The following is a 10,551-nucleotide window of genomic DNA, read 5'->3' as shown; positions in this document are numbered from 1 at the left end:
AAGTACTTCTTACTTTTCCATACCGCTTTGTTAACAATCCAGTAATATGTTTGCTTTTTTTGTGAAAGATTCAGAGTCTAATTTAACTACTTTGGTCGGTGCTCTGTTACTTGATGCAGGGTCTGGAGAGACTGGGGTTGTGGGGTGGGAGCGGGGAGGGTTTCAGGGGTGGTGAATGCAGTTGACTACACCACAGGTTGCCTGATTGGAATGTCACATACCAACCTGAAGCGAGCCAATTAGGTCCACAACATTGGCAAGCGCCACTGATAAAGGATAGAGAATCCCCAGGTGGTCTGGTGTGTATGTGTGCATGTGTGGGGGGAAGAGAGAGAGAGGATGGGACTCCCTTGGGGAGAAACTGGTGTGCCTTTACTATAGTAATCCAGAAGTTGGAAGAGTTTTAATTCTTCTAACTTTTTCTGGATATTTGTGTGACAAAGCCAGAACCGTCCAAAGTTTGCGAATCAAATCACATTTGCAGATGATTCCCAGCGGGGAACAGCTGCCCAGAGGAAGTTTCCAATTCTGGGTTCGCTGCTGTGCAAACCCTTAACCTTGAAAATCCGAGTCGGATGCTCCTGCACATTGGGGCACCCCCCAAATCTGACGCTGAGGTGGAGAGATCGAAAGGGTCTCCAGTCGACCGGCCTGACATCTTGCACACAGATGCTGTTTGGTCTGTTGAGTCATGTTGCGACTTTGTTTTCAGATTTCCAGTATTTGTCCCATTCTGTTTCCTGTCATCCCAATGTCTCATTTAACCACAACCCACATCCAACATCGGAATAATTCCCATCCTGGCCATGCACAAGATCAAGAGATTCCATTTTTAAAAAAACTCTCGAGTTTCTCATTTTAATGGACGCAGGGAAATGAAAGCTGACCTCAAACCGTCTGCAACGCTCCATCACCATCTTCCCCAATTATATGTAGTCAGCAGCACGAGGTGGGGTGACGGTAAGGCAAGAAACAGGACAAAATCTGGTTTAGGTTTGGTAAGGACTTTAATGGGGAAAGAAAATACAAATACTTGGACTATGTAAAAAGAACAGGCATTGCATCTTAATAACGTTCACAGAAATAAATAGTCTACAAAAAAAAACGACAAAATTCAAGCCAGAACATTAGAAATAAAAAGCACTGTGTTTTATTCACTAACAAGGAATGATCACGACTACAGCATGACAGAGGGCACAAGCATTCTGACAGCATCCAAACACAACACCGTGTAGCAGACTGCATTATCAATGGTCTGAACATCTCATGAGCACAGATACACGAATAGATTTGCCATTTTTACGTGCAACCTTTTGACTAATAAGTCCTCCTTGACATTTTGCTCTCTCTTTCCCTCAGAGCCTTAAGACTGACAACAAAGGTTTTGCCCCAACTGTAGTCCTTTAGTTTGCCCAATGTTCAGGACTTCCTTAAAAAAAAAGAAAAGGGGTTTGGAGCAACTCAGCAATTTTGCCGGCATTATACCATTGGGTACAGCGCGTTGACATGCCAGCTGGACTAATAGAGGGGGCGCAGAGTTACTGATAAGTACCAAATGGCCAGAATTCTAATAGAAACCTCTTGGGAGATCAGCCTGGGTCTTGCTCCTTTAGAAGGCGAGTTATGTCCTCGGTCATCACATTCACCAAAAGACCGAGGAGGATTGTGTCACTTGTGGAACACATGGTTGGGTCACATTGCATTGTGTGTGCGTTTGAGATAGCTATGACTGGCCAGTATTTCGTAATGAATTGAAGAGCGAGACTGAAGCCATTAACGATCTGTCGGTTGCCCGATAAAGAGTTTTGACTCTATAGACTGCCAGTCAGAGAGAGAGAGGGAGCAGCAGCAGCGATACATTGTCAACACATTAAAAACGATGGCAAAGTTAGATTGGGACCAATCCCCGGTTAAGCCCTGATCAGCTGTGACACAAGGTCAATGTAGATTGCTGCACAACAGCCAGGCAAATGTACTCAGTGCATTAACAATGAGGGGGAGGGAGTGCTTAAATGTCAACCGAATGCAAGACTTGCTTTTCCATAACTCAATTTCTCAAACATTCTGAACCGCTAAACATACATTAGCAAGTTAGTCTGATTTTGGCATTTACGTCAGCCATTTTGTGGACAGCAAGATCACACAAGTGGCAATGAGGTGAACAACTAGTTAAAAGTCTCTTTCTGACAATGTTGCTTCAGGGAAGGGCGTTGACCAAGGGCACTGGGAAAACATGAGTTTTCTTCGAATAATGGGATCTTTAATGTCTAACTGAATCACATGCAGACTGGTACCTAATCTCTGACAATTGTGCACGCACCCCACAAGGTACCGCAGAGCCAGCCAAGATTAAGTACTCAAGTCTTGGATTGGAGAATTGCTTGCGGAAGAGTCTCACATGGCATTTGCTCACATGCACTGGCGGATTCAGAGTAGCTCTAACATCGGGGGGGGGTGATTAACCTAACCGTTGTTTCAAGAGGCCAACCCCCCAACTTTATGGCACATTAAAGAGACACAGCTGGAGCTGTGACTTCTGCGATGTTCCTTGGCAACGCTTGTGCTCTGAAAAGACTGCTCTAAGGCCACGGCAATCTGAATTGCTCAGTGTGCCAGGGCCAGTGGCAAGGTAATGCCCACATGGACTGCGGCGGGATTCAGGGCGGCAGCTCACCTCACCACCACCTTCTCGTGGACAATTGGGGATGGGGCACACCCACACCCCATGAATGAATAAAGAAAAAAAAATCTACAGGCAAGACAGGTTGTCACAAAGGCAAAACTTTACACATGGAAATGGAGGCTAAACCTAACCTTAATTTGTTTTTAAAAGTCTTTAAAACTCCCAAGTGTTAAACTGTCAGGAAAGGCTACACAATCCAGGGTTGTATTCCTTGGAATGTAGAAGAGTAGGGATGATTCCAAAGTCTTCAAGACATTAAGCAGAACAGATGAGGGTAGAGAAAAAGAAATTATTTCCAAGGATTGGGGAGTACAGGGTTAGGGAAAATAGTCTAAAGATTCAGGCCTGATCTTTCAGAGCCAAATTAGGAAACACTTCTACATGCAAAGGGTGGAAAGTCTGGAAGGTGACGCCAGCTAGATTGTTTGCAAATTTTAAATCAGAGACTGATAGATTTTTGTTATTTATTATTAGTGTCACAAGTAGGCTTACATTAACACTGCAATGAAGCTACTGTGAAAATCCTCCAGTCACCACACTCCGGCGCCTGTTCGGGTACACTGAGGGAGAATTTAGCATGGCCAATGCACCCTAACCAGCACGTCTTTCGGACTGTAGGAGGAAACCGGAGCACCTGGAGGAAACCCACGCAGACACGGGGAGAACATGCAAACTCTGCACAGAGAGCTACCCAAGCCGGGAATCGAACCCAGGTCCCTGGCACCGAGGCAGCAGTGCTAACCACCGCGCCACCAAACAAACCCTATTAAGGGCTGTGGGGCAAAGGTGAGTACGTGGAGTTATTGGAGATCAGCCATGATCTCACTCAATGGCAGATCAGGCTCAAAGGTCCTAAAGGCTCTCATCCTGTTCCTTTCCTCAGGTCCAGAGCAATGGATCCCACAGTTATCAGGCAGTCGAACCACCGGCAAGGGGGGGGGGGGGTTAATTTGAACCTAGGTTGGCCATCTGGCAATGCTGGTTTTATAATCCTGCCCAGCATCATTCCCATCCGAACGCGAGAGAAATTTGAAAGGGGGAGGAGGGGGGGGGGGGGGGGGTGTCGTATTTCACTGGAGTCTTTGAGATTCCCATTTAGAGAGTTGTGTTGAAATTCCCCCCATGGTTTCGGTTAGTGGCAACCCTCAAGTGAGGAGTTTCCAATGATGCAGCAAAAGGACAATGGTCAGTCAAAAGGATGGACGCTCCTCTGAGTCTCCCCCTTGGAATTTTAGATGGAACAGAGGTCCACTCGTCATTTTTTTTCTAACCGCACTAAGTCTCAGTGCTTTCTGTTCATCATTGCGTTTTTAAACAACGGTGAAATTAAATACAAAAACAAAGTCATGTGGAGCACTGCTGCTTCACCATGGACTAGTGCTAGAATCATAGAATCCCTACTGTGCAGGAAGAGGCCATTCAGCCCATCGAGCCTACACCAACAACTATCCCACCCAGGACCTATCCCCGTAACCCAGCATATTTACCCTGCTAATCCTATACCCTGACACTAATGGTCAATTTAGCATAGCCAATCTACCTAACCTGCACAACTTTGAAGTGTGGTAGGGAACCAGAACACCCGGAGGAAACCCACGCTGACACAGGGAAACGTGCAAACTCCACACAGTCACCTGTGGCCGGAATTGAACCGGGTCCCCGGTGCTGTGAGGCAGCAGTGCTAACCACTGTGCCACCGTGCTGCCCAATTAACTAAATTAACCAATGGCACGAAGCTTCTCCACTGACACCCCATCACTTGGGAGTTATGCAAAAAATTGTTTAGATTTTAAAGCATTGCCCATCACACAATGAACAGAGTGTAAACAGAAGAGAAAATGAAAAGGAATGCAGAGAACAGCTGCATCAACATCTGTAAAGAGAAAGGAAGGGTTAATGTCTTGGGGAGACTTTCAGGTTCGGATAAGAGGTCCACACCTAAATATGACCCTGGACCCTGTTAGATTTGATTAGATTTCCTGTTCTTACTCGAGTTCACTTATCCTTCATTTAATTCTTAACAAAATAAAAGTCCAACCCTCAGCTTTCCCGGGTTGGAGGAGGGATGAATTGAATTGGAAAAGAATGGCCTTTTATTCAAGAAGATGATAAACAAAGCACAAAGCTGTGCAACAGCACTGCCTGAGACCACCAAGGTGCGATGCCCGCACCCCTCCGACACTCCGAGGCAGAACGTAACGATGCTTTTTAAACGCACCAGCCATTTTATTCTGTGCGCACAGGCCGATGCAATCTTACCAATGAGACCCTCAGGCGTATTTTCCAAAACCTCTGTTCAGTTAGCCAAAAAAAAAAGTCAATGACACAAAACAACTCTGCACTTACGAGCTACAATAAAGTGTTTTAAGATCAGCCTGAACCCCTCTAGAAAATCAGTGACAGGCGTCGTGGCTTCAGTTGCTCTGGAATCGGGGCGTGTAGTTCTTAGCGCTGGCGTTGTCTTGTGTGGTTATCAAGTCTATGATTGCTGAAAGGACAGCACAATCTTTCGATCGATTATTCCAGTCCACAGGTCGGGGCTTCTTGATCTTGTCTTGCAGAAGGGCGTCTAGTTCCTTCTTCAGATCCTGCGGTGAGGGAAAGGTCTCAGCATGAACACAAGTGCACACTAGACAGTGCAAGTCTAGACTAGACTGCTGCCATCAGACTTTGGAATGGACTTACCTCGCGTAAAGCTGATCTTTCTCTGCACCCTAGCTCTGACTGCAACACTACGTTCTGCACCCTCTCCTTTCCTTCTCTATGTACGGTATGCTTTGTCTATAGCATGCAAAAAACTATACTTTTCACTGTATACTAATACATGTGACAATAATAAATCAAATCAAAATTCAAAATCAAAAAGCCTAAAACAACTAGCATACCAGGGGTAACGATGGTCTAGTGGTATTATCGCTAGACTATTAATCCAGAAACTCAGCTAATGTTCTGGGGACCTAGGTTCGAATCCCACCATGGCAGCTGATACAATTTGAATTCAATTTTTTAAAAATCTGGAATTAAGAATCTCCTGATGACCATGAAACTATTGTTGATTGTCGGAAAAACTCATCTGGTTCACTAATAGAATCATAGAAACCCTACAGTGCAGAAAGAGGCCATTCGGCCCATCGAGTCTGCACCGACCACAATCCCACCCAGGCCCTTATCTTGCAGAAGGGCGTCTAGTTCCTTCTTCATATCCCGACATATTTACCCACGAATCCCTCTAACCTACACATCTCAGGACACTAAGGGGCAATTTTAGCATAGCCAATCAACCTAACCCACACATCTTTGGACTGTGGGAGGAAACCGGAGCACCCAGAGGAAACCCACGCAGACACGAGGAGAATGTGCAAACTCCACACAGACAGTGACCCAAGCCGGCAATCGAACCCAGGTCCCTGGAGCTGTGAAGCAGCAGTGCTAACCACTGTGCTACCGTGCCGCCCAAATGCCCTTTAGGGAAGGAAATTTGCCGTCCTTACCTGGTCTGGCCGACATGTGACTCCAGACCCACAGCAATAAATGCTGGCCAGCCAGCGACGCCCATGTCCCATGAATGAATTTTAAAAAAACCTTTATCTCGAGATCTGATTAAATCTTCAAGGGTTTTTGACCAGAGGAGGTCTTGTTGCAGCGTTAGAAAATCAAGCTTGTGTGATGTGCTTCATGCTGACATAACCGAGTTGTCCTGATGTTTCAGTGGCTAAGTGCCCCAGTGCTACTGAGCTAAGCAGATGCAATCAGTCCCAGACCTGCGAAGTAAGGTCTCAAATGACTGCAGGGTTGTGAATGTCGTGAATCAGTCACCAAGTCAGCAGGCTAAGAACAAGTGGGGGTGGGGGGACACATATTCGCAACCCCTCATCATTACCCATTGACCTACTGTGAGGAAGCAAGTGTGCAAATTTCAAGTGAGGACAGAAGCGTGGGCTTGGAGGTGCCCCCCTCCCCGGGTTATTGATGCTGAACTTGCGAAGAATGATCAATGTGGGGCAAAGATGCTGAGGTTCTGAAGAATCACATCTCAAACAACAGTCACGCTCAGTGCCTCGAGGAGAGAAAGGGAAAGTGAGATGGTTTGAATCAAAGTCGCTGTGGGTGGCTGGCTCTCCGAATCATGGTCTGCACGGTACATCAGCAGCTGCAATTCTGAATCTTGCCCTGTTCATACAATCATAAAATCCTCACAGTGCAGAAGGAAGCTATTCAGCCCATCGAGCCTGCACTGACAACAATCCCTCCCAGGCCCGATCCCCATAACCCCATGCATTTACTCTCCATGATACGAAGGGGAGGTGATGGCCTTTTGATATTATCACTCGACTATTAATCCAGAAACTCAGCTAATGTTCTGGGACCCGGGTTCAAATCCCACCACAGCAGATGGTGAAGTCTGAATTCAATAAAAAATATCTGGAATTAAGAATCTACTGATGACCATCAGAAAAACCCATCTGGTTCACTAATGTCCTTTAGGGAAGGAAATCTGCTGTCCTTATCTGGTCTGGCCTACATGTGACTCACAGCAATGTGGTTGACTCTCAACTGCCCTTCATGGGCAACTGGGGATGGGTAATAAATGTTGGCTGGCCAGCCAGTGACGCCCATGTCCCACAAGTGAATTAAGGGACAATTTTGCATGGCCAATCCACCTAACCCGCACATCTTTGGAGCATGAGAGGAAACCGGAGCACCCGGAGGAAACCCATGCAGACATCGGAAGAACGTGCAAACTCCACACTAGCAGTTCTTGAATCACCATCAATCCTTCAGGATTTGGTTTCCACAAAAGAAAAAAACACCGTGTAATTCCCCGCAATCCCAGGGAAACTCCATGAGCTGTAGAAGTGCAGACAGAACGTGACACATGCGGTCACTATAATCCTGACTATTAAAGCACCACTCCGACTATGACCTATAAAGTGTGAAGCAAAATGGAGAGAATTAATTTTAAACTAGCATCTGGCTTGAGGATTCATATCAGACTCTCAGCCCACAGCTTATGATCAGATTGCAAGGGCTATAATTACCCTGACGTGCACAAATCAACTCAATTGGGATTCTGATAACTTAATGAGGGGTAAGGTTACCCATTTGTACAGTGTGCCTATCTGTCTCATTGTTTCACACCTCAATTTAATTGATACAAAGGAGTGTTTTTCTGTGGCTGTCACAGGAACAATGCTGTCCATTAGTACTGCTAATGGGTCACTGCATTCACGTTCTGGGCACCACACACCTCAGGAGGGATATATTGGCCTTGGGAGGGGTGAAGCACAGATTCCCTAACATGATGCTGAGGCTGAAAATGTTGCTTTACAAACGACACGCAGCATTGGCACGGCGCTATTGCTGGGAATATCAAAGATCAAGATGAGGCGGTTCCAATGATGAATTGACGGTATATCCTCTGGTGGAAGGAACCCAGAACAAAGGGACCATTAGCCTTTAAGATTAAATAGCCAGGCCATTCAAGGGGGACATCGGGAAACACTTCTTTCACACAAAAGCTAGTGGAAACCTGGAATACTCTCCTGCAAAAAGCTGCAAGGCTTGGGAGGGGGGGGGGGTCAACTGATACCTTCAAAACTGGGCTTAATAGATTTTTTAAGGCTCGGATATTAAAGGGAACAAAATCAAGATGGGTGGTTTGATGGAGCTATGGTTCCAGCACGAGGATCTGAATCATAGAATCCCTACAGTGCAGAAGGAGGCCATTCAGCCCATCAAGCCTGCACCAACAAAATCCCACCCAGCCCCTATCCCTTTACCCGGCTAATCACCGTGACACTACAGGGCAATTTAGCATGGCCAATCCACCTAATCCACACATCTTTGGAGTGTGGGAGGAAATCGGAGCACCCGGAGGAAACCCACGCAGACATGGGGAGAACGTGCAAACTCCACACAGACAGTGACCCGAGGCTGGAATTGAACCTGGGTCCCTGGTGCTGTGAGGCAGCAGTGCTAACCACAGTGCTACCCCAAATGGTCTCTTACCTGTTCCTCTGTTCAAATTAAATATTTTTAAAAATGGCAGTCCAAACAGGAGAAATCAAGCTGCAATTAACCCGACGATTCTATGGTCAGAACTTCAGTAATTCCAGAGATTATTATCCATAATCAGCTGCCAGCAGATGTTTGTATAATGGATTTCACTGCAATTACAGGTTAGGCAGCTTGGGGAATTGTTTGCGTACAAAGTGGTTTCACAATCTTCTCCCCTATCTCCTTCCTGATGGGGTTTGGCTACACAGGCACCGGTTACCCACTAGAATCTCCCTCGAGCATCAGCTGTGAAATTGAGGAGATCGGAGCCTGTCCATATTCTCACCCAGAGTTTGAAACACAAACACTGCCCAGAGGGAGTCAGTGGCCACTGATCAGGAGGGGAAACTCGCCCAATTTCCATCTTTCCAACCCAGGGCACGAGTTACGTTATTGGACTAGCATCACAAAGTAGTTTAGCACAGAAACAAGCTATTCGGCCCATCTATGCTCTCCTATCCCTCTTCATTTAACCCCATCGATATATCCTTCTATTCCTTTCTCCCCTATATCGCCTTTTCGTTTACCTGCGCCTCAATTGCTCCATGTGCTACAGAGTTCCACGTTTTTGAGAATTCCTGAGGATCGTTCGGCTGTGGAATTCTCTTCCTCAGGAAGCAGTGGCGACTGGGCCATTGAATGTATTCAAGACTGAGTGAGGTAGATTTTTGATTGACAAGGGAGTCAGGAGAAAAGGGGAAGCTGACAAGGAAGTGGAATTGAGATCACAGTCAGATCAGCTATGATCTGAGTGAATAACGGAGCGGGTTTGATGGTCCAAACAGCTTGCTCCTGCTCTTAACGTTTCTGTTATTTAGACACTCTCCAGATCAAAGAGTTTTTCCGGAATTCCATATTAATCTTATTCGTCACTATCTTATATTTATGGCAACCCACTCCAGCTGGCAGCGTCTTGCCACCAGGTCGTAATACACCTCACCACTGCTTCGTAATACACCTCACCACTGCTTCGTAATACACCTCACCACTGCTTCGTAATACACCCCGCCATTGGTTCATAATACACCCCGCCATTGGTTCGTAATACACCCGCCACGTTAAAATAAAAGTAGACTCGTCTCCTCGGATTATTTTGCCCATTATCCTAAATCTGCACCTGTACCTAATTGACCCAGCTGCCAGATTCTCACTGTCTATTCAATCAAAACCCTTGATAAATAATTAATAAAGTTTTCTTTGAAACAAATGTGAGGTTTAGACATCTCTCTCGGAGGTTCAGAACAACATCCCTAGAACTGTACTGGAGATTATAAAAGAGGATTAATTAGGACAGTAACAAAATTCAAATCTACATCGCATTTCTGAATTTCTCAAATAAAGCAACTTGCTGAAACTGTACAGCAGCCGGCATCCGTCTCTGAAAGATAGCTTCAAGTTTCAATTCACAATACAATTCCCAAGTTGTTTTTTTTTTACCTTTACTAAATGGGCGATTCTGGATGGTGACTGGAAGACAATCCATTCATCCACAGAGATGGTCTCCTGGCCCTGTTCCTTCTGTATCGAGATATCTCCTCCAAAGAACAACAAGGAGTAAGGGGAGACCTCGGTGCAATCGTACAGGTAGATCTGTGAAACAGTCAAGATACCAAGGCCCTCAGTGAGTACAAGCCAACAACAGGACTGATGGGAAGAACCGCGCAACAAATGGCTGCCACTTAGCTGCTGCAGAGGTGCTGCAAACGAGAACCAGATGATCAGACGCATTTTAGTTTTAAGTGCAGTGATGTCCGGCAAGAATAGGAGGAAATGCAGTGTCAATGTGGCCACTGGATTTGGGCAGCAGTCAT

At 46.0% G+C, this 10,551-nt stretch overlaps 1 protein-coding gene across 3 annotated transcripts in view; it reads right to left on the bottom strand.

Moving 5' to 3' along the window:
- Positions 1 to 2,492: 2,492 nt before the first annotated feature.
- The window catches only part of dhx36 (DEAH (Asp-Glu-Ala-His) box polypeptide 36), a 96,669-nt gene continuing 88,610 nt past the window's right edge, over positions 2,493 to 10,551 (bottom strand). For all 3 annotated transcript variants that reach the window (XM_078204726.1, XM_078204735.1, XM_078204744.1), the window contains 2 exons: positions 10,178 to 10,330; positions 2,493 to 5,271 (listed from right to left, as the gene is read on the bottom strand). In XM_078204726.1, the coding sequence (XP_078060852.1) occupies positions 5,098 to 5,271; positions 10,178 to 10,330 (327 nt within the window). In that variant the 3' untranslated portion in view covers positions 2,493 to 5,097. The remainder of the gene's footprint in view (positions 5,272 to 10,177; positions 10,331 to 10,551) is intronic.

The sequence above is a fragment of the Mustelus asterias genome, chromosome 3, assembly GCF_964213995.1.
Source record: "Mustelus asterias chromosome 3, sMusAst1.hap1.1, whole genome shotgun sequence".
In the NCBI taxonomy this organism is placed as follows: Eukaryota; Metazoa; Chordata; class Chondrichthyes; order Carcharhiniformes; family Triakidae; genus Mustelus; species Mustelus asterias.
This window is presented reverse-complemented; position numbering and strand designations above follow the sequence as displayed.